Genomic DNA, 24,854 nt, shown 5'->3' with positions numbered 1-24,854 from the left:
ATTTATTGCATTAAGATAAAGTAACGAGAGGAGCGTCGCCCACAGTAACCAAGTAAAAGTACAGATTTTTCCCCAAAAATTTACTCAAGTAAGAGTATAAAGTACCCATCTTTAAATATACTCCGAAAAGTATTAGTTACCCCAAAAATTACTCAAGTAAATGTAACGAAGTAAATGTAACTCGTTACTACCCACCTCTGGTAGTAACAAGTTACGTTTACTTCGTTACATTTACTTGAGTAAATTTTTTTGGTAACTAATACTTTTTTGAGTATATCTCACTTTTGCTTTCTTTTATTTCGCTCGCAGGCAGTCGGAGCAGTGGCTCAAATCGAAGCGGTAGCAAAAACGATGCAAATGCAGCGGCCGGAACCCAAGAGTCTGGAGGCCGATCCGGCAGCGGCAGCGAATCTGAGAAAAGAGAGAAGGCTCCCAGCGAGCACTCTGTGGCGCCCCCTAGTGAACACAGTGTGTGTAGCTCACAAACCATCCGCAGCATCCAGAGCTTGGTGTGTGGAGCGCCCGGCCTCCCTCCACAGACACACACACAGACACAGACACCCTCCACAGCAGCGCCGGGCTCTCCTCCAGACCGAGACCTGGCCTCGGTGCCGCCAGAACTCACAGCCTCGCGCCAATCTTTCCGCATGGCCATGGGGAACCCCAGTGAGTTCTTCGTCGACGTTATGTGATGAGCTTCATGTGTCCCCGAGGGTCGACCCACATGCTCAAGGCACTGTGAAATCAAGAAAGAAAGATGGGGAGGAAGATGAGAAATTGATGCATTGACATTTTAGTGGCTGAGTGTCCCTCCTGTGTCCTGTGGCTTGCACTTTCTTCAGTGAAGAAGACTGGAACAGATCACGTATCCCATCATGCCCTCAGAGACCCGAGGTCTCTGATTTAAGGAGACTCTGTACAATGCAGTGATGAAGGTGAACACTTGCTGGTTTTTGTGCACTCTTTTATGTACTTTACCTGCATTTTTTTATATTTTGTCCTCTGACCAGTTTATTAACCTTAAGATCTGTTCTTAAATCAAAGATGGACTAAATTAAGCGGAAGCATAACACAAGGAGAAAGTCAGGATATCTTTTACTTCTAAATCACCTTTTGCTTTTTAAGAATGAACAAATCATTTAAAAAAAAGTCAAACGCTATCAAAAGAGAGAATCTTTGGCAATTATTTTATATTTATGGCTTTCATTTTCTGCAAAGAATTGTGGAGAGTGAGAGAGAAAAAGAGAGAGTTTTTATGTTTACAGACAGGTCTGCCTCACTCTTTGGGTTAAAATTAATTCCTTAAACATAATGCATGATGTTTTTCATCTGTTTTGTTGTTTTAATAACCTGAACTGATAAATCGTGCACATTTAGACCTAGGACATGTATTAAGGAAATCAATCAAATCAAATTTAGAACTTAATACTGAGAAATTCAGTCCTGTACTGTTATTTTTTATAACAGTGCACCTGTATTACATGTTCTGAACCCGCAACAGTGATGAAGTTTGAAATAGATCTTTAATGTTTCAAGACTCTCTCACTCTTCCCCAAACAACACAGTACTTATATCTTAATGTCTGTCATCATTAACTATCAGCACTGTGCTTCATTGTTTCTCTGTAAACCCTACTTTTTTTCTTCCTCAGATGCATTTATGACATTTTTAATTATTGGAAACAGATAGTATTGAATAGTGCAATTTAATACTCGCTGTACACTGTTTTATGACAACAAAAAACAAATTGTTTTATTTATAATATAGTTTATTGCCTAAACACTGAGTGTGAATCTTTTCTTTTTTTTGTTTTGTGCGTGTTTGAAAAGAAAATCAGTTTTATTCTTCTGAATGAAGACATAACAAAACATAATGAAGTCCTCCTAATTCCTTAAACCTTACAACTGAAGAATATGTTTTCAGCAAACAGCCCCTTTTAAATTTTAGCACAATAAAAAATATAAAAAGCAATAATAAAATGATGTGTTTGTTTGAGCTATATGTGTGTAATGGTGTGTGACACTTTACCATGACAAGAACATTTCATGCATGTTTACAACTAATACAATTAAGTTGTATGCATATTTTAAAAAGATAACTTATTATGGAAATAAATAATATACTTTAAAATAATAAACATGCAAACTGAATGTAAAGTTTTTGGACACTTAATTGCATGTTATCTATAATTACATGATAATATATTGTAGTATAAAAGTATATTCATGCAATTAGTTGAACTGTACAGTGCTAATCTGAAGCACTTAAGTACATCTTTATGTTTAAAATGTATTTCTACATTGGAATTGGGTGCACTTAAAATATAATTAATGTAAAGTAAAAAATGTAATATTGGGTAACAAACTACAGTTAAAATTATAGTCAAGTACTACATGTTTTTTAATATCAAAATAAGTATAGGCCCACTTCATAAATAAAAGATTATTAAAACCATGATTTAAAATGTGAAGCTTTTAATTTGACATTATTAAAATGCACTTTTTTTAGAAGCTACTTAAACGGTTAGTTCATCGAAAAATGAAAATTATGTCATTATTAACTCACCCTCATGTCGTTCCAAACCCGTTTATCTTCGGGACACAGTTTAAGATATCTTAGATTTAGTCAGAGAGCTCTCAGTCCCTCCATTGAAGCTGTGTGTACGGTATACTGTCCATGTCCAGAAAGGTAAGAAAAACATCATCAAAGTAGTCCATGTGACATCAGAGGGTCAGTTAGAATTTTTTGAAGCATCGAAAATACATTTTGGTCCAAAAATAGCAAAAACTGCGACTTTATTCATCATTGTCTTCTCTTCCGTGTCTGTTGTGAGAGAGAGTTCAAAACACAGCAGTTTAGTGATATCCGGTTCGCGAACGAATCACTCGATGTAACCGGATCTTCTTGAACCAGTTCACCAAATCGAACTGAATCGTTTTAAACGGTTCACATCTCCAATACGTATTAATCCACAAATGACTTAAGCTGTTAACTTTTTTAATGTGGCTGACACTCCCTCTGAGTTCAAACAAACCAATATCCCGGAGTAATTCATTTACTCAAACAGTACACTGACTGAACTGATGTGAAGAGAGAACTGAAGATGAACACCGAGCCGAGCCAGATAATGAACGAAACATTGACTCATTCACGAGTCAAGAACCGGTTGCATCGGTTTTCGGATCACCAGTAGTTCTTTCGGACAGTTCAATTCAATAAACCGGTTGAAGAAAACGGTTCACCAGATCTTTTGCGCTCGACGTAATGACGTCATTTGCGATGATTGACCTTGATTCAAGCCTTCGGTTTACCCGCGCTCATAACATTAGCACAGAATCAGTTCAGAATCAATCACCAAAAGAATCAGTTCGGTTCAGACGCTCTGTGTGTCAGTCTGCTTCACGCTGAATCACACATGCGCAGTATCATCAGCTACTCGGTTCACGAATCAGACACGTCTGACAGAAACGGTTCTTGACTCGAGAACAAGTCAGTCTTTTGTTCATTATCTGGCTCGGCTCGGTGTTCATCTTCAGTTCTCTCTTCACAGCAGTTCAGTCAGTGTACTGTTTGAGTAAATGAATTACTCCGGGATATTGGTTTGTTTGAACTCAGAGGGAGTGTCAGCCACATTAAAAAAGTTAACAGCTTAAGTCATTTGTGGATTAATGCGTATTGGAGACGCGAACCGTTTTAAACGATTCAGTTCGATTTGGTGAACTGGTTCAAGAAGATCCGGTTACATCGAGTGATTCGTTCGCGAACCGGATATCACTAAACTGCTGTGTTTTGAACTCTCTCTCACAACAGACACGGAAGAGAAGACAATGCTGAATAAAGTCATAGTTTTTGCTATTTTTGGACCAAAATGTATTCTCGATGCTTCAAAAAATTCTAACTGACCCTCTGATGTCACATGGACTACTTTGATGATGTTTTTCTTACCTTTCTGGACACGGACAGTATACCGTACACACAGCTTCAATGGAGGGACTGAGAGCTCTCAGACTAAATCTAAAATATCTTAAACTGTGTCCCGAAGATGAACGGGTTTGGAACGACATGAGGGTGAGTTATTAATGACATAATTATCATTTTTCGGTGAACTAACCCTTTAAGTGTTAAGACTTGTACTCTAAGTATACTTAAGTGGCAGTTAATTATTATTTTTTTTTTGTGATAAACTTTTAAGATTTATGCACATTCAAAACAAGTGTGCAGAATTTCTTTTCTACAAAGGCATTTATTCTTTACTTAAACACGTATACTTGGACCCAGGCATAGGCTTTTGTCCTCTGTATATAGAGGACATGATATTTTAGTGAATTTCTCTGAGACACATGCCTCAGTTTTTCTGGATGTCCTGTAGGCTCCTGAGCACATTAGGGCTTTTAAAAAATATCAGATGTTTGGAGGTTTGAACATAAACACTCCCTCTCCTTGATCTTTAGATATGACTGATATTGATTAGCACAGGAAATATGATGTTTTAAATTATCATTTAAATCTGACTTATTGTAAAAAAATGTTACATCAAATGTTAAAATAAACCACTGTTATGTTATGGGGTTTCAAATCGAAATATGACTTTTTGTTATGAAACAGGGCATAATTTTCATTCATGTCTTCTGTAGAGGGCTCCAGGACAAACATCAAGTTAATCAGGTGTTTTTGGGAAACACAAGTCAATAAGGAAGGAAATTATAGATCAATATTTCTTTTAAATATAGATATTCTTATAAAACTGTTGCCAAGTTATAACTCCCATTATTGCACTTCTTTTTTTCATTAAGGTTTGCCCCAAGAACACATTATTATGCTAATTAAATGCAATGTATAGATAAATTTTATAGAATGGGAATAGCAATTTATAAACATTTTATACACACATTGAATAAAGTAAAATAGTACATCGAATAATTATGTTATATCTTTCATAACATAGTTGAGAATCATCTTTGTAGAAGTTTGCTTAAAAATAGCCTGGAAAAAAAAGATTGGTTGAATGAAAACAAAACTTTGTTTTTGCCTAAACATGCCTTTTCATGTCTATTTTTTTAATAACTTAGGACATAGTATTAAATAATAATAAAACATATTTTTCTAAATATCAAAAACCAATTTTTTTCTTATGCTCCAACCAATGTGTGACTGTATCGTTTTGTTTCTTGCCTGCCACTATGTCTCACAACTATGTGTATCTAAATTATCTTGTTTTCTTCTGTGGAGGTTGGCAAACCAAGCTGAGGTTAGAGTTTAGCAAATAACATGACCCAAGCTTAAAAACAAAAAAGAACCGTGTCAGACATCGTGTAGCATCGTGAACCCGACATGTGCGCGTATCCACGGCTGCAGAGGGAGTGAGCGGCGGCGACATCTTGGATTCACGAGTGAACGGTGACCGCAGCCTAAAACACCGAATACTATCGATTACACGGAGCCTCTGTCAGAAGCGGACACAGCTGTCTCTGCTGAGCCGGACCGGTCCGGAGGACACCGAGTGACTGACACACAGAGGTGAGGGCTGGAATCCGCCGCGCGGGGCTAGTTAACGGTAGTTAGCTTGACCAGCTAACCAGCCGGACGCGGCTGTTATACGTCGATTCACTGATGGGAATGTGTTAAATGAACAACAGGGAGTATTTGGGAAACAATAGTTAAAGAAAACATAATTTAATGCGTTTTAAATCGTGATGTCTGTGCGTTTTAATGGAAAGAGCCGCGGTCATCGCCACATACCTTTACTGTTAACTATCTCGGGCTGATATTTAAATTAAATAATACAATCTGTTTAATTGATGCTATGATATAGAAAGTAAACAGCATGTTTTTTATATATATATATTAGTTTTGAGGCGAGACAGACAGTCTCGGTGGGCAGACATGAAAGATGTTGCTGAGAATCACGAAAAATCACATACTGATTTAAAATCAATATCGGACGTAATAGAAACCTTATAAAATCCCGGACATAATTGCCATGTGAACTCTTCTATTTTTCCATCAGCAGCCATGTTGCTGTAGAGCTGAGAAATGACATCATCATCATCATCAAAATGTGATGTTCTTATGAGTATTCAGATATATTCGGAGGCACAGGAACGAATGTGACAGGTTTGTCAAGAGGGTTGTAATCATAGACAGGCTATGTAGTCTACCTATATAGTTATAATGACTTCACTTATAATTCATTGAAGAGATTGCACCCACATAAGGTTCAGATTTAGTTCCTGTTAGCCAGAGGTGTTTGTGTGTGTGTGTGTGTGTGTCAGTCACTGGGAATGTAAAACCTGACATGAAATAATCGGGGAAAAAATTATTTGGAACACTATTCAACCTTTAGACAAAATATGAACGTTTGCATGTATGTTTGCATATGTTCCTCAAAAGCTTAATTTATCATATTTGATGAGTTACATTTTAATATTTATATATATATATATATATATATATATATATATATATATATATATATATATATATATATATATATATATATATATATATGAAGTTATTCTCACATTTACTTTTAAAAATCAGTGAAGATTTCACAGCAAATAGGCAGATGAACCACAGCCTGATGAGAGAACACACACGGTCTGCTCATTGTCTGTATGAGCGCATGTTTTGTTTCGTCTTATTGATTTTTTTATAGATTTTTTTGCCGTGATTTCTGTAAGGTGTATTTTTAGGTCTTTTCTGAGAGAGGATAACATGAGCAGGTTATTAGTAGACGATCTAGTAGACATATTTTCAGCCACTCTGTGGTTGTGCATTTTAATCTCTTGTTAAGCCTCAGAAGCAGAGATGTTTTAGTTTTTTTTCGTGTGTGTCAATTTTTAACAAACTTGAAAATAATTGTTTAAAAGTCAAAGCAGTTGACTGTAAGACAGCAAATAAAAAAAATACAATTAGAGGATTCAACGCAACAAATATTATCATGGTGCATGTGTACAAGCTACAATCTGTGTCCTTTATTTTTTAATGCGTTCTCTGTCCAGTCACTGACAGCTTGGCTCCGCCTCTTTATTCAGTTTTCCAGCATGGCCCGTGAACACTGAGAGAACAGCACCATGATCGGAGGACTCTTCATCTACAACCACAAGGGCGAGGTGCTGATCTCCCGGGTCTACCGGGATGACATCGGGTAAGTCATCGTAACGTTGTGTTTCAGGTGTGGAGAAGATGGGCAGGAGGTAGCTCAGGAGGTAGCTCTAGGTTGTGACATCAAGGGAACGTGTCCTTCATGTTCATTCTCATGATCTGATGTGTTGATGTGCTGCCTTATCCGCATTTCTTTTCCTTCCCTTATCACCCCGTCGGATGTCAGATCTGTTTGTTTCATTGGCCTTTGTGGGAATAACAGCAGTCAAATGCTCCATCTCCACCTTCAGCCCTACTTTCACTATTAGAAATAGAAAAGGGCTGAATTCTAGATCACTGTTAGAATTTTAGAATGAATTTTAGGCTTCTGATTGTGTGCAAGTTCTTTCTGGAAGATCCTGGCATCCTTTAAAACCACAGAGATGGTGTGTTCAGAGAAGGGTATCTATGGATACAGTGGGTCTGTACATCGCTGCCAGCTCGTACTGTCGTGTGTGTGTGTGTGTGTGTGTGTGTTCAGGCATGTATGCAGGGCTATATGAGAAAGAGAGATCATTAGATGAAGTGGCAGTGCGTGAGCATGACGAGTTTGCCTGGAGGAAAGGGAAATCTGGGAAGAAGAAGAAGAAGAGAGGGCTTGAAACAGTGTATGCAGCTTATAAACAGACAGCTGAAATGAAGCGATGATGATTTATAAACCCAGTGATAAACAAAACATAAGCTTGGTTACAAACCCTGTGATCTATTTTTTGATTGCATGTTATAGGTCTTATTAAGCACCATGTCTACAGACGTGCACCTGCTTCACCTTCACTTAGTTAACTGATGTGATATTGGCAACACAATGGCAAGTGGCAATATTGCATAAATGATTATCAGAGAGTGAATCCGTAAGTGAATGTATTCAAATTCTGAATGGATTATAGCCTAAAGAGTGCACCCTTATAATCAATGAAAAAAAAAAACCTAGACATATTGTACACTGAGATAAGTTTGCTATTTATTTTTATGTCTGTCAGAAAAAAAACAAGTCTATGCCAGTTTGAGGATGTGTGAGTCCAGGTTTTGTTGTTGCTCTGTATGCTGTTGTTTGCATGTTAAATTAAACAGGTGAATTTTTTTTTTATTTAATACTAATTTATTATTCTAATTTTATCCATTAATGGTTAATGTTCAGATAATGATCAGAGGTTGCTGGTCAGGAAAATTAACCAAAATGGGCATCCCCACATCCTTCAGTAAGAATGTCAATAATTCCTGGAGAGAGCTTTCCTTTAGCATCTCCAATCATCTCAGTGGTAGTTGCTTGGCTGACAGAAATTTAATTAAAAAATTTAAATAAAAAAAATTAGACTTTTGAGAGATTGAGCTTTTTCTTTCATGCAGTTTTTGGATGGATGTGATATGTATTTGTGTGTGTATTAAGCCTAAAGTTTACTTCGTTTTGTATGTGTATGCATACAGTCGAACACGTTGCCTTTCAATTAAGTATACTCCGTTTGATAGCGTGCGCAAACACAGGCGGTCCACACATGTGCTTTAGAAAGCTTCATCTTTGACCAGCATCTGCTGTATTTTTCTGCAGCAGTTTTGACCACCAAAATGTATTTGAACTCTTTTAAACTAAGGTTGTGGCTCTCTCTTAACCCCTTCACACAAGCACTTGTTACTGCGGCCATCAGCTGTTGTTACAGTCTCCGACTGGTGTGTACAAAATGCGCATGCTTACTAACATTGGATGGTGTGCATATAGTACACCTGTACTAATTTGGTTCACTAAATTTGCAACATAGGCACTGTACTTGGACCTACGTGTATGCGTAAAACGCAAAGTATACTTTGGCTTTTAGAGTATCATGCTGTTGTTCTAGCAGTATGGTGATGCAGAACTATTGAAATATACTGTAAAATTCAAATCTCTTCTGCACTCTCATTAGGATCAATATTACACGTTACTTTCCATGTAGAGTGTGATTGAGATTGAACAGTTGAACAGTGAGGTTTCAATTCAGTTGAGGTGTTGTTTGCTCTAGTTGTGAGTTTTTGACACCAGGGTCCCGTTCTTCGTACGTCGCTGACTCAGTTAGCTGGATTTGATTGTTGATGATTTAGCATGATCTTGGATTGGTTGGTTCTCCGCAGCTCATTTTGGAGTTGCTTTCATAGCAACAGGTCCGTAAGCTTAAACCTGCTCGGGAGCAGGCTTACTTCATGTAAACAGGATTAGATCGCATCTTTTTAATCAGAACTGATACTTAAAGTCAGCCCATTTCCACCTCTACTTTATAAGTAGAGTATCCTACTGATACAGGGACAATAATTTAAAATAATAATTATTTAAAAATTAATTTAAAGATAATAATGTTGTGTAGTCTTTAATACTGTAGACATAGCCAGTTTTACTCACTGAAAGATTTATTCGTCATAAAATAATTACTTCATAATAGTATTAATTCGAGTCTTCCACACAGATAATGTAGAGTCGTGCATTAATTTGAGTGATGATGGATATTATGGGAGTGGCTTGATGGAGCGCAGGAGGTGCAGATAACATGATCTTGACCCTTAAGAAACTTTAATTGATGCTGTCATGTTACAGATCTGTTCAAATATAAAATTTAAGTTGAAATATGAATTGCTAATTACTACATTAAAATAAAAATGTAAAGCCTGTACAAATGTTAGAAGTCATGAATATAGATAATTGGGAATCATGTTAAAAAAATCATGTAAAAAAAAAAAAAAAAAAAAAGTTTTGTTCTCTTGGCTGTTTTGTTATAAAAGTCAAGTTTTTCATCAGGTGTCTTTTTAATTATATGACATCATTACGTTGCTGTTTTGCCGCCAGCCAATCGCTGCACTGCTGATCGTGGTTTCGAGTTTCGATGCATGGCCTCTTTTAAACCAAACCATGAACCCCCAATTATCTCAGATAACTACTTCCAGACATACTAATCATCGACAACAGGTGTGTTCGAAGAACCAGATTAGCCAGATCCAGATTAGCGTGATGATATCATTTTGGTTGTGACATTTCATCTCGGATGTAATAAGCGACGTACGAAGAACGGATCCCAAAACTATTTAATGATTTAGCTGGATTCCAACCTGAATTAGAATAAGGCTGCAACTAACTTTTTCAGTTAATTAATCTATTGATTATTTAGATCTTGATGGTGTTTCTGCAGGAGGAATGCAGTGGATGCGTTCCGTGTGAACGTGATCCACGCTCGTCAGCAGGTGCGCTCACCCGTCACTAACATCGCCCGCACCAGCTTCTTCCACGTCAAACGCTCCAACATCTGGCTGGCTGCCGTTACCAAGCAGAATGTCAACGCTGCCATGGTGTTTGAGTTCCTCTATAAGATGTGTGACGTCATGGCGGCCTATTTCGGCAAGATCAGCGAGGAGAACATCAAGAACAACTTTGTGTTGATCTACGAGCTTCTAGATGGTATGATGACTTTCCTGATGCGATACTTTCCTGAATGATCTTTAAATGATTACAAAAGTAAAAAGATATCCGCCTATATGTTGCTTGGCCATAACATTGATCATATTGCAGTTGAGTTTTCTTTTCCCTCCAGTTCCAGCCATGAAGTCTCCCACAACTGTTGTGCTGTTGTTTTTTTAGGTTTTGATTTGTATGAAATGGCGATGAGAAAATCAAAACCTAAAGAAAATACTGCACAGACAGACTCCTCTGCTCTCTGAGATGGATGCTGTTGATTTACAAGTGAAGTCACATTCATTTGTACAGCACTTCATACAATACAGATTGTTTCAAAGCAGCTTCACAGTAATAAACAGGAAAATAACACTCACAGGTTTCACAGTTAATCAGTTATGAAACAAATTCACTTTCAGCTGTAAAGCAGCTCTACAGAACGGTCATGACTGAACGTTATAATGGAACTTAGAATCCCTTGTAAAGCTGACTTCTAAAACTTCATGACAGATTGATGAGCACAATTTTCTTTGTTGAAGATGTTGACTTTTTTTTCTTCTTTAAGCTGTAGTTCCCTTCCCTGTAGCAAACCTATAAAAACTTAAAAGAATGCACAAATACTTTTTTTCTTTTTAATGTAGCCATATGATAGTTGGGAAGCTAAATAAAACATAAGCATTAGTGTAATATCATTTAAAAACTTTGCTTTACTTGAACAACGTTTAATTTAAATAAAAACAATTGCATTTCATTTAAATCCATTTAAAAATTTCATTTAAAACATTTTTAGGAGTACACCAGGATATTAGATGACCTTAACAGTGATCGACATGAACCAAAAGTTCAAAACCAAAACTACAATTTTGACTTCATTGATTCTGTAGAGCTGCGGTATTAGTTCAGCACTGTCAAAGTTTTTCTCTTTGCCCTTACTGTAGAGATCCTGGATTTTGGGTACCCCCAGAACTCTGAGACTGGAGCCTTGAAGACCTTCATTACTCAACAGGGTATTAAGAGCCAGGTGCGTTCTGCTCGGAACACCAGCATATGAAAATGGACAGTTAATATAGCTGTAACAGAAGTGTTGAAATCTGAATTTATTGAAGTATGTGAAACTGAACTGTGTGTTAATGTCTCTGTCATCTTCACATCACTGCTCACCATGTGCCTGATGACCTGTAACTCACTGCTTCCAGCATCATGTAAGCAAAGCTGTACTTGTACACTTATAGAGCACTGCAGTGATGACGTGTTTTTGTAGGCCAATCCGAAGTTATCCATCAACCGAAACCAAAGAGAAATTTCCCATTGACTTTTGGATTATGGCAGAAATTAAGCTTGTGACCAACAAATGCTTATGGTTCTTTCACGTTTTGTTCATCATGATAATCTTCACAAATAAACACATTTATGAATATAAAGAAACTCCACTCGATGTTAGTGACTCCAGGATTTTTTACCTGATCAATGTGATGCCATTTAATGTCCCCCGACAACCTCTGTTGTCCCATTTAGCCACTTGTTAACAACTAAAACAAGTAACGGCTTTGAAGGGATAGTTCACCCAAAAATGAAAATTATGTCATTAATAACTCACCCTCATGTCGTTCCAAACCCGTAAGACCTCCATTCATCTTCGGGACACAGTTTAAGATATTTTAGATTTAGTTCGAGAGCTTACTGTCCCTCCATTGAAAGTGTGTGTACGGTATACTGTCCATGTCCAGAAAGGTAAGAAAAACATCATCAAAGTAGTCCATGTGACATCAGAGGGTCAGTTAGAATTTTTTGAAACATCGAAAATACATTTTGGTCCAAAAATAGCAAAAACTATGACTTTATTCAGCATTGTCTTCTCTTCCGTGTCTGTTGTGAGAGAGTTCAAAACACTACAGTGTATCGAACTGAATAGTTTTAAACGGTTTGCGTCTCCAATACGCATTAATCCACAAATGACTTAAGCTGTTAACTTTTTTTAATGTGGCTGACACTCCCTCGGAGTTAAAACAAACCAATATCCCGGAGTAATTCATTTACTCAAACAGTAAACTGACTAAACTGCTGTGAAGAGAGGACTGAAGATGAACACCGAGCCGAGCCAGACAATGAGCGAAAGATTGACTCGTTCTCGAGTCAAGAACCGGTTGTATCGGTTTTCGGATCACCAGTAGTGATGGGACGTTCGTTTCTTTTCCGCGAAACGGTTCTTCAGGACAGTTCGATTCAATAAACCGGTTGAAAAAAACGGTTCACCGGTTCTTTTGCGCTTGACATAATGACGTCATTTGCGATGATTGCCCTTGATTCAAGCCTTCGGTTTACCCGCGCTCATAACATTAGCACAGAATCAGTTCAGAATCAATCACTAAAAGAATCAGTTCGGTTCAGACGCTCTGTGTGTCAGTCTGCTTCACGCTGAATCACGCATGCGCAGTATAATCAGCCACTCGGTTCTCGAATCGGACGCGTCTGACAGAAACGGTTCTTGACTCGAGAACGAGTCAATCTTTCGCTCATTATCTGGCTCGGCTCGGTGTTCATCTTCAGTTCTCTCTTCACAGCAGTTCAGTCAGTGTACTGTTTGAGTAAATGAATTACTCCGGGATATTGGTTTGTTTGAACTCAGAGGGAGTGTCAGCCACATTAAAAAAGTTAACAGCTTAAGTCATTTGTGGATTAATGCGTATTGGAGACGCAAACCATTTTAAACGATTCAGTTCGATTTGGTGAACTGGTTCAAGAAGAACTGGTACAATGGAGTGATTCGTTCGCGAACCGGATATCACTAAACTACTGTGTTTTGAACTCGCTCACAAAAGACACAGAAGACAATGCTGAATAAAGTCGTTGTTTTTGCTATTTTTGGACAAAAATTTATTTTCGATGCTTCAACAAATTCTAACTGACCCTCTGATGATGTCACATGGACTACTTTGTTTTTCTTACCTTTCTGGACATGGACAGTATACCGTACACACACTTTCAATGGAGGGACTGAGAGCTCTTGGACTAAATCTAAAATATCTTAAACTGTGTTCCGAAGATAAACTGAGGTCTCGCAGATTTGGAACCACATGAGGGTGAGTCATTAATGACATAATTTTCATTTTTCGATGAACTAACCCTTTAAGAAGATCACAAGAGTATCACTGATGTTTTTTGTTTAAACATTTAACCATAAAGCCATTGATCCGGACGTGCTAAAATGCTAACTCCTTTCTGGGTTTCGCCCTACAAATACATCATCCCTGAAACACTCTATACCCCACTTTTATATTTTCCAAGTTGTGTTCACAAAGCTTTACATGACCTCTTGCAATATAAAATATCTGGCTTGTTGTTTGGCAGTGCTCATGTTTCTCTTACACTCTACACTTGGTGTTTTTCTCAGACGAAAGAGGAGCAGTCTCAGATTACCAGTCAGGTTACCGGACAGATCGGCTGGAGACGGGAGGGCATCAAATATCGCCGCAACGAACTTTTCCTGGATGTACTGGAAAGTGTGAACTTGCTGATGTCACCGCAGGGTGAGAGTTACAGTACCACATGGTTAATTTGACCATCATTCATTACTTTGTGATGAAGCTGCACATAGTGATGTTTTGTGCGTGCAGGTCAGGTGTTGAGTGCACATGTCTCAGGGCGTGTGGTGATGAAGAGCTACCTGAGCGGAATGCCAGAGTGCAAGTTCGGCATGAACGACAAGATTGTCATCGACAAGCAGGGCAAAGGTGGCACGACTGATGACTCGGGCAAAAGGTGAGTTGGATGACACTCAAATGGAAATGTGAGAGCCACTGTGGTGAGTAAACCATAGAACATGATGGAGATACATTGTTTATGCTTGTGACTAATTTACTAAATGCCATCTAATGACTCATAAGGCCAAACTAATGTGGTTTATTTAATTTCACATTATCTCTCACATTAATCACTCCACAATAAAAATTTAATGTTTCAAAACATTTTAAAATGAGTTTTCTGAAACACCAGGATTTGTAATTACCCCATTTGTGATGTCATGATGTTCCTCTACATGCTCCTTAACGTGCATATTTAATTCAAAGATGTGTGCTCTTGGCAGCTTTTGTATGTGCATTAATTACTAGAGCGATACTGTTGTAAGATTATCTACTGTTCTTTCTGTAGATGTAGACAAACTGCACCTCAAAGTATACTGTGCATACCCTTATGAAGGTTCAGACTGTTAGTAATGCATGACTATGCAAGTGTATTTTTAACATGTGCTTGAGTGATTAAAAAAAGACTGTCTCATTTCAATGATGGTCTCTTAATTTTTCTCCACATTCTGCTGGTTTTCCTAAATATCTTCTATGGAAATCTATGGCAATATTTTGTCATTGAAGGCAATTGTTGTGTTTGCACTGGTTCATTTCAGTCTCGGGATCAAACATATATTACTGTATTACAGTTAGGCCTGTCGCGATAGTCGATAAATCAATTAATCGCACAGAAAAAAAATGAGCTCGATAATATTTTCGGCCGGGAAAATTTTTTTTTCACATTTTATTAAAAAAAATGTAATGTGTCATGATGTGGGTTTAGACTGGAGCGCAGCCTGTGGACAGCCTGTGGCAGAAAACATCCTCTCAGATGGCACAGATGTCCCGGGAATAAAGAGATAACGTCTCGTTAGAGTGACCAGCTTTGGGAAGCACCTTTCATTTGCTTGTGGATGTTTGCGTCTCAAGTGATATTGCATTGTACTTGCACTACTTCTTTTTTTTTTATTTTTATACTGCGTAGTAGGGCTGCACGATATTGGGAAAAAATTACATTGCAATATTACATTTTTCTGCGATATATATTGCGATATGAAATCTAATAAAAAAAATTATTACAAACAAAAATGGGGTGAGCACACTTACACTCTCATTTTAAATGATTTAAACATCGACACCATCGTGTCTATTGATTAATATGCGCGAGGGAGAGAGAGCAAGACAGCGCTCGTGTTGTTTGAAGGCGGTGAGCGTGCGGTCGAGGCTTGCTCTCTCGCTCTCTCTCTCTCGCTCTCACGCTCGCGTTCGCTCTCTCTCTCGCGCTCTCTCTCGCTATCTCTCTTTCTCTCTCACGCTCTCTCTTGCGCGCACGTTCTCTCTCTCTCTCTCTCTCTCTCACGCTCTCTCTCGTGCGCACGTTCTCTCTCTATCTCTCTCACGCGTGCGTTCTCTCGCTCTATCTCTCTCTCTCTCGCGCGCTCTCTCTCTCGCTAGCTCTTTCTCTCTCACGCTCTCTCTTGTGCGTGCGTTCTCTCTCTCTCGCGCATTCTCTCTCGCGCTCTCTCTCTCTCGCGCGCGCATTCTCTCTCTATCTCTCTCGCGCGCGCGTTCTCTCTCTCGCTCTCTCACGCTCTCTCTCTCGCGCTCTCTCTCGCTAGCTCTCTTTCTCTCTCACGCTCTCTCTTGTGCGCGCGTTCTCTCTCTCTCTCTCTCGCGCGCGTTCTCTCTCACGCTATCTCTCTCTCTCTCATGATCTCTCTCGCGCACGCGTTCTCTCTCTATCTCTCTCTCACGCTCTCTCTCGCGCGCGCGTTCTCTCTCTCTCTCGCACGCGTGCTCTCTCTCTGGCCCATACAGTTAATGAATAACGGATCAACTACAACAGCCTACATCGCACATCCTGCGATGTGACTATCGTGGATTCGTACATCGCGATATCGATGCTTAAACGACACATCGTGCAGCCCTACTGCGTAGCATATTTTGCCCTTTCTGTCGAAATGGGCCTACTTTTCTCTCGCTTTATTTGGCTTGCTCAGCTAAATATGTCTGTAGGCGTGTGGTTGCGTGTCTATGCGCCCAGTGAGTTAACACACACACACGCACGCACGTCGTTGCTAAGCATCCATCAGCTGCAATCTCCGTAATGAATTTCCACCACCGAAAAACCCTTGCTGTAACTCTGCTACAAGGTTTATTTACTAAGAAAAGTAAAAAACTCTGCAGTGTTTTGGTGCACCCCATTTTTCAAAACCCAGAAGGGAGCTGATTGAGGTTGGTTCTTGTCACATGATCTGGTGCGCTTGCGTCATTCTGAAAAGTTGAGATGTTTTTAACTAGATGCGGTGCGGACGAGCCTGGAAAAAAAAGAGCGCCTCGCACTGTGTCTCTTCAATTATGAGCGCTCATACCGCATTTGAAATAACGAACTTGAGCGATGTGTGAACGGCCCCTTCATCAGTCAAAATGTTTACTTTCGGTTAACGGTTAAACGGTCAATATGAGCATCCCTAACTGGCATATAAACATAATATAACATACAAAATTAATTAATGTTAAGCCACACAAAGTCAACTTGTTGGTATTTTTTGCTCTGAATCTGCCATAAAATAAAAGTTTATTGATCTTTGAAATTGTGTACTTGCGTTATTGTGCTATTATCATTATATTAGATAAAACTGTTCTTAGAATAACAGTATTATCGTTTATCGCGATAATTTCTTGGACAATTTATCGTCCAGCAAAATTTGTTATCGTGACAGGCCTAATTACAGTGCTGACCATGTTGAGCATCAAAATACACATCACTCATTCTGTGCGTGGATGCTGGGCAATGATGATATTTACAGTAGTTGTGTTTTTGAAAGAGGTAACTCCACTTGAAATGACGTGTTTGTGATTGAGTAAAAATTTGTATAGAAAATGTAAACATTTTTACTTTTTTAATGCAACAAAACTTTGATAACCTGATAGGCTAACTTCCAGAAACATCTGAAAATGCATTTCATGACCTGGCATTAAAGTGAATTTAGCATTGTCATGTTTCACTATCTCACAAATCTCCTGCAGTTCCATCATGAACCCCTCGTTTGAAAAAGGTGTAACATATTAGTATATGTTTGAATCTCTCCCTTCCAGTCACCTTTCATATAAGGACTTCTCACAATCCAGTCAATTTCTGATGAATCAAATGAATTGAATGTTCTGTTTTACTTGGAAATCCATTAAATTAAAATGGGTTATAAATCCCAGATCACATTGACTTCATGAACTTCGAATGAAAGGCCTTATGGGCAGAACATTTGGACACAATATTTCAGGAAGTCTCACATGGAGCGAATTCATTCCTCCTGGCTTTTTTGTAACATCCCGTCTTGCAGTCTCACTCTCCACTTGTTGAATTTTGTGCTGGTAGGTATATGTGTCTTTACAGAGGAATGTTTGATTCTGATGTGCCGTTGGTCTAGCCCTTTATTTTTCTTCTGTTGATTTGTGTGTCTCTCTCCTGCTGGGCTTCAGTGAGTTGGGGGGCAGGTAGTGTAACTCTCACTCCTGACATCACCTCCACTCTGTCCTTTCTTGGCTGGAGTGTCAGCTGTCTTCGTGTCATGCCATCAGATGTCTCGATAAAGATGATCTTTTTGCATGGGATGACCGTGCCATTGCCCCCTTATGTGTGAGGTGTTTAGCGACTCTAAGTGAAGGAGCATAGCTTTTCCTTCAGTTGATTTGTCTTGTCCCATACGACAGTCTTTCCCCAGTCTTGTTTTACTGAAAAGACTCTTACCTGAATAAAGCCATTCTCATTAGGCTCTGTTAAAGTTCTCTTTCCTGGTGACCCCTCAAACACCTGCTCTGACCACATTACACATTACATTTTATTTAATCTGGTTTCAGTAAATCACAGCCCTCTCATAGACCTACCCGAGCAGTTTTGTTGTGGTCACAATGCTAGAAACAAACATCCTTCCCACCATAATGACAGTATAGCAGACATGTGTTTGTGTATCATGGTTTAACAGAGGTAGGCATGACCAAAATCTTGCATAATCTAATAATTGTGTGGCTCTACCATTCAAAAGTTTGGAGTTTGGAGGAATAAATTGATATTTTTATTTAACAAGGATGCAATAAATCGATCAAAAAGTGTCATTAAAGGCATTTGTAATGCTACAAAAGATTTCTATTTGAAATAAATTCTTCTTTTAAACTCTCTATTCATCACTGTTAATACAAAAATATGAAGCAACGCAACTGTTTTCAACCCATTTATAATAATAAAAAAAGTTTTGTAAGCAGCAAATCTGCATTTCAGAATGATTTCTGAAGGATCATGTGACACTGAAGACTTGAGTAATGATGCTGAAAATACAGCTTTGCACCACTGGAAGAAGTTATAGTTTAAAATATTTTTAAATGGAAAACTGTTATCTTTAATTTTAATAGTTCACAAGATTACTTTTTTTTTTTTATGGTCAAATTTATGCAGCCTTGGTGAATATTAATTGACTTCAAATTAGTAAAGAATGTTAGCCTGAATGCACTGTAGGTCCCTTTGGATAAAAGCGTCTGCTAAATGCATACATTTTATTTAATTTTAAATTGTAAATGAATGAGCCACATTCACAGCTGTTGTAAAATAGCTGTTCAAATCTTAATTAAAATCTTAAAGTTGTGAGGTTGTTTTACGATTGTGAACAGTGTAAAGCCCGTTTTGTGTTGTACTTAACGCAGTCTTTCCTTTCCTCGTGTTAACTCATTTGGATTTTCACCTCAATTCATGTTTCTTCATCACACTCACATGTAAATGCATACACAGCCCTTCCCACCAGTAGAAATCTGAAAGCGTCCGGTGTTGTATATCAGAATATTAACCTGTTGACCGTTTTCTGCCGTCACACAGTATACTGTCATGCTCCCCACCCCTGATGAGTGATGTGTGTTTAGTCTCTCTGCGATCTCTGCTCATGCTTCATAGTTTCCTCATCATTTTTCTCCTATGCGTCTCCTGCTGCAGTGGGAAACAGTCCATTGCGATCGATGACTGCACGTTCCATCAGTGTGTCCGTCTCAGCAAGTTTGACTCGGAGCGCAGTATTAGCTTCATCCCTCCCGATGGAGAGTATGAGCTCATGAGGTCAGTGAAGAGCGTGTGTGTGTGTGTGTGTGTGTGTGTGTCTGCCTGCATTTGAGTGTCACACAGCACAATGACAGTGTCCTTGTCTCAGGTACCGCACCACTAAAGACATCATCCTCCCCTTCCGTGTCATCCCATTGGTCCGAGAGGTGGGCCGCACCAAGCTGGAGGTGAAGGTGGTGATCAAGTCCAACTTCAAGCCCTCCCTGCTGGCACAGAAGATAGAGGTGGGTGAGACTGAAAGCAGAAATAACATTCATTATTCTCAAAGTGCCCCATTAGATGTACATATTGCATTGGAAATCCTGTGTGTTTCTATACAGGTGCGCATTCCTACTCCACTCAACACCAGTGGGGTTCAGGTCATCTGTATGAAGGGGAAAGCCAAGTACAAAGCCAGTGACAACGCCATTGTTTGGAAGTACGGCTTGATTTTACTGGTCAAGTTCATTTTCTTCATTGGCCAAAACAGATAAAACTGCAATTCTTACATTTCCCTCAAAATGTTCAGTTTCCAATCCCACTGTTCAGATTTGTACCCTTTTACTAAGGAGTGAGGATTTTATAATAAGGATTTTATAATAAAACTAAATTTGCTAATTAACTTATGCTCCCGCTGTCATAGAAAAAGCACACTTGTAATTTCAAGGACCGGATGTATGAAACTACAGAAATTCAGCTATTCAGCTATCCATTCATCCACCCATCCAAATAATTTATCCTTTCATCCAACCATCCAAAATACTCCACCCATCGATATAAATTACCTCATCCATTCATCTCTCTGTCGCTTTAAATACACCATCCCTCCGTCCAAATACTCAGTTGAGTGTTATTATTTCAATATCAGGATGTTTTTTGGAGACATTTGTAGTAAATATACTCATTTAAAGCTATAAATTCCAAGGATTGGTACTTAAAATGCAAATGAAAATCTGAGAATTTAAAGGTGAGTTAAAATGTAAGTGGTGACATGTTTTTTTTTTTTCATATTATGCTGATTTATATATTGTTTTTTTTTTTTTGTAGGATCAAGCGAATGGCTGGTATGAAGGAATCTCAGATCAGCGCTGAGATTGAGCTGCTACCAACTAATGACAAAAAGAAGTGGGCTCGCCCACCCATCTCCATGAACTTTGAGGTCAGCTTGAATCCCTGAAGACTCCCAATCTCTTTCACACAGCATGGTCTATTAAGCTGGATGGAAATGTTTAATGTTCTATTAAGTGGCATATCAATTATGCTTATAATATTATAATTAAACTAGGTTGTTTTGAGATTTTATTTAGGTGCTTGGTTTGGGAATGCAGTCTCTGTCTAATGAAGCTAAGGGTCCATTTTCTTTTGTTTTCCAGGTACCTTTTGCTCCATCAGGACTGAAAGTGCGTTACCTGAAGGTCTTCGAGCCGAAGCTCAACTACAGCGATCACGATGTCATCAAATGGGTGCGTTACATCGGTCGCAGTGGCATCTATGAGACCCGCTGCTAACAGCAGCCCTCCTGTGAGAAGAGGGGAGGGACGCAGATGGATAAATGGGCAGAATTAACAGAGGATTATTCATTGTTTCGCTCTCCTCTCCCTTCCTCAACTTTTTATACTGGGCTCTGTTCACACTAAAAACATCAACAAAAGGAAACCCAAAAAGAACATCCGAAACCTCATGAATTAAAACAAATGTGCCCTTCAAAATAAAACGCATAGTTTATCTGCAAGTATAAAAAATATTTTTATCCAGTATTTCACTTGGTATGAGATGTAAACCCCCTCTCGTTTCTCCTTTCTAATTCTTCCACAACATACATTCCAGATCCCCAGACCTCATTGAATCCCAGCTAATTTGGTACCCAGGCCCCCTTTTCAACCCGGTGATTAGCGCTGAACCTGTGTTCCTGCACACAGGCAGTATCAGTGTGGCCATGTCCTGCTCCTAAGTCCCTATCTGCTAACCTGGACCCTAAAAACAGATCTTCATTTTTGTAGTGGTCCCTCCTAAGAGTATTAGTTTGGTATCGTCCACATTCTTGTTTTCTGTGAATTAGTGTAAACGTTAAGCAGATGGCCCCACATTGTTCTTGAACGTAACTTTTCATTAAAAAGTTGTTTTATGTACACTGATGTAACAATTTGGATTTTGTCTTAATTTTTTTTATTGTCTCAGTATAAAATAATTTCTTAATGTGACCAAAATGAGGTGTGGGGACCTTTGAATTAAAGCAACAAATTGTACTAATGCTTAGTCCAGCTGTCTTTGTGTGTATATGCCACGCTGTAACAAAACCACCAAGCTGATTTAGTTACAGCTTTCATTTGGTGTCATATAGTGAATGGTGCGTATGTGTGTGAGTTAGGGGTCCCCAACATCTCTCAGGGACTTTTCATTTGTTCGCTTAACCGTCTTTTCATGTCACACTAACTTTCATCACTTTGTTTACTTGACTGAAGTTTACCTGTTGAGTTTGTTGAGTGCACTGAGTCAGTCTTTGCATCAGCGAATTCTCTCCCTGCATTTCAACACGTCTCCTGGGATTAGTTTTAAGGCGAATGCAACTTAAAAATGCATTTCAGTAAATACATAAGTGAGGGGCTAGAATATTAGGGAGTCATATTTCTAACCTCCTCCTTTAGTCCTGATCTAATGCAGGAGATTTTAGAGATGTAAAAACATTGAAGCCATGCCTGCCTTTAAGGTCTTGAACACCGTGCTCGGTCCTTTAATGTGCATATAAACTCTCTCGGTGCCCTTGGCAGAAGGTGCAGGAGGATTTATCTTGTTGTAAAAGCATTTTGGTTGAACAGGACCGAGACTGCAACACAGTTTAGTGATGGGCTTACAACTGTCAACTACTACACTAGTGCTATCTACGTTACGTTTCATATAGGGATGCACGATATATCAGCCACCATATTGGTATCGGCCGATAAATGCTCAATTTTCTGTTATCGGTATCGGCCCGATAAGAAGGTTTGGCCGATATCTTAAAGGCGATAAATAATGCATTATATCCTTCAGAAATACTTGACTTGAGATGGCTTGTTTGCATTATTTATGCATTATTTTATTTATTTGTAAGACTTTTTATGAAATTTGGTAATGGGAGAGTAAAACTATTTTTAAAATTTACACTGTTCAAACTAGGCTGCTTATGTTGAAGTGTTTGGGATGTGGCTTTAAATGATGAGACCTTTTTTTATAATCAGGCTCTCAAAAACTATATACAAATTTGGATATGGATTTATCGGCCAACATATCGGTTATCGACTTTCAAATAAAAATAAAATATCGGTTATCGGTATCGGCCAAAATGTTTTATATCGGTGCATCCCTAGTTTCAGACAACACTACTAACTCGACCCTGCAGATTTAAGTGTGCCACTTAAACGCTTGTGTCGTAACACTCACACCATCTGACCTCAGTGTGTTTAAGCTCTGAGAGATGATGAGGCTCCTTTTGCAATGTATTGTCTTCATGTGGTAACTTTGTAACTGTCATCTTAATCCTAATAAAATGTGTAATCCGTTATTGTTAATGGAGTTGGAGTTTTTGTTACATATTATATAAATATTGTATGCTGTTTTAAAGTTGCCATTGAATAGAAGTAGACAGTTTGCAAGACCTTGGTTCCCTCGACAGAAACCCTATAGGATTTTTTCATAGACTTTTGGATTATTGCAGAAAATAAGCACTGTGACCAACAAAAGTTTTAGATTCTTACATGTTTTGTTTTTCATGATGATCTTCACAAATGAATGAAACTTTTGAGTTTTGAAGCGTAAATACAATCACCAGAAGTAAAAAGCTGAATGCAGGCTATAAACAATCTACACCACGGTCACATGACTTCAACGTCACCACCATTACGTTTCTGACAACTCTATCATTCGTTATCTAAAAACATTTCCCTTAGAAGTTAAAGTTTGAATAGATTGCAAGAGCAAAATTATAAATGCTAAGCAACTAATGAGTAGATGAGTTTACCTGGTTCTGTCTGATGATGTTTAATGTCCATAACTTCTGTAGTCCCATTTAGACACTTAACAACTGCCTTTTTCAAGACAAGTAAAAGCATTAAAGAGGTATTACTGATGTATTATATGTCGTAGAATAAAATGTGAAAATATTTTGAGCTCCATATGTTAGGTTTGTATCTTTTAGAGAACCCTACAATTGTTTTTTTAAGGATCTAAATCTATTGGATGACTGAAAGTGAAGGGGAAAAGACTAACCATTGCAAACAAGTGTTTGGATATTTTATTTGGGCTTCTCGTTTACTATGGGCAGACCCTTTTTTGATTTCATGTGGATGTTTTTTGGATGGGTTTATATTGGCTGCAGTGTACTGTAATCCTCTAGATGGAAGCATTTAATCAAATTGGCCAAAAAAACGGTACAAGAACACAAGAATGTGTAAAACCTACTGAATTATCTGGAGAAAAAAAGAAATGACGTGGATACTACGTCAAACCACCCGAAACTTCTGCATGAGTGAGACTTCTAACTGAAAAGCCTTTCTGCTTCATTGTTCAATGGCTTCGTTTAGCAAAAAAAGTAAAGGAGCTTCATTCAGACATATCAAGAGCACTGCATAACACAAAGAGGTGGCACAAAACAAACTGAACCATGTGAAACAAAGTATCCTAAAAATAAAAATTGTCACCAGTCTTGGGGAAAGTTACTTTTGAACGTAATGCATTACAATATTGCATAATTCCTTTAAAAAGTAACTAATTGCATTAGTTAATTTATATGGAAAATAATGTATTACATTACTTTTGTGTTACTTTTTATCATCTAGACTGGGCTTAAAATGAAAAAAAGGTATAAGTTATATAGTTTCTGTACATTTAAAAGCCCTTTCACACACAAAAGTTAAACAAATAAGCCTCAGCCTGAAGGAAAAGTAAATTCACATCTGTATAGTAGAGGCACAGCTCAAACAAACCTTTCAATAAGATGGAGAAGAATGTCCAACACTCCAGCAATTAAACAAAAAAAGGAAACATGGGTTTATCTAAAATAATTTTTGCTTAGTAGTATTGGAATTGGATCACTGAAGGTCAGCATAAGAGACATTGGTTAATACAATGGGATTAAATACATAAAAGATATTTGTGATATTTAACATATTACAGGTTTGCGTCATATTCTTAATTTGCTTTTCACAGTTTTTACTCATTTTGAGAAATACTGAATATGTTTTTGTGTGAGTGAGATTAATAAATGCGAGAGTAACATCCTGGTCACATGGCACACAGCACTTCTGCACTAACTTGCGATATGAACATGGGGACAGGAGAGCTGTCAGTCTATAAATGGGAAAAACTGCCGTTTCTTACTTGATAAAGTAACTCCGATATTTTCTTGTAAATTAAAAAGCAAAAACCGTAACTCACTGTAACTTACGTCAACACTATCTGTCAC

At 38.2% G+C, this 24,854-nt stretch overlaps 2 protein-coding genes across 2 annotated transcripts in view; both read left to right on the top strand.

The window, feature by feature from the left end:
- Positions 1 to 1,529, top strand: part of LOC132155857 (segment polarity protein dishevelled homolog DVL-3-like) — a 41,505-nt gene extending 39,976 nt beyond the window's left edge. Inside the window, exon 15 of the mRNA XM_059564596.1 lies at positions 310 to 1,529. Coding sequence (XP_059420579.1) covers positions 310 to 692 — 383 coding nt within the window. The 3' untranslated portion in view covers positions 693 to 1,529. The remainder of the gene's footprint in view (positions 1 to 309) is intronic.
- A 3,822-nt stretch (positions 1,530 to 5,351) lies between these two features.
- Positions 5,352 to 22,962, top strand: LOC132155856 (AP-2 complex subunit mu-B-like). The gene is made up of 11 exons (XM_059564595.1): positions 5,352 to 5,517; positions 7,035 to 7,147; positions 10,293 to 10,558; positions 11,491 to 11,573; positions 13,944 to 14,079; positions 14,167 to 14,311; positions 19,313 to 19,432; positions 19,524 to 19,659; positions 19,756 to 19,853; positions 20,462 to 20,573; positions 20,788 to 22,962. The coding sequence occupies exons 2-11, from the start codon at positions 7,074 to 7,076 to the stop codon at positions 20,920 to 20,922; spliced, it is 1,305 nt and encodes a 434-aa protein (XP_059420578.1). The 5' UTR covers positions 5,352 to 5,517; positions 7,035 to 7,073; the 3' UTR covers positions 20,923 to 22,962.
- Positions 22,963 to 24,854: the final 1,892 nt, after the last annotated feature.

This window comes from Carassius carassius, chromosome 13 (assembly GCF_963082965.1).
Source record: "Carassius carassius chromosome 13, fCarCar2.1, whole genome shotgun sequence".
Classification (NCBI taxonomy): domain Eukaryota; kingdom Metazoa; phylum Chordata; class Actinopteri; order Cypriniformes; family Cyprinidae; genus Carassius; species Carassius carassius.
The sequence above is the reverse complement of the archived record's forward strand: the minus strand, read 5'-3'. Positions and strand labels throughout refer to the sequence as shown.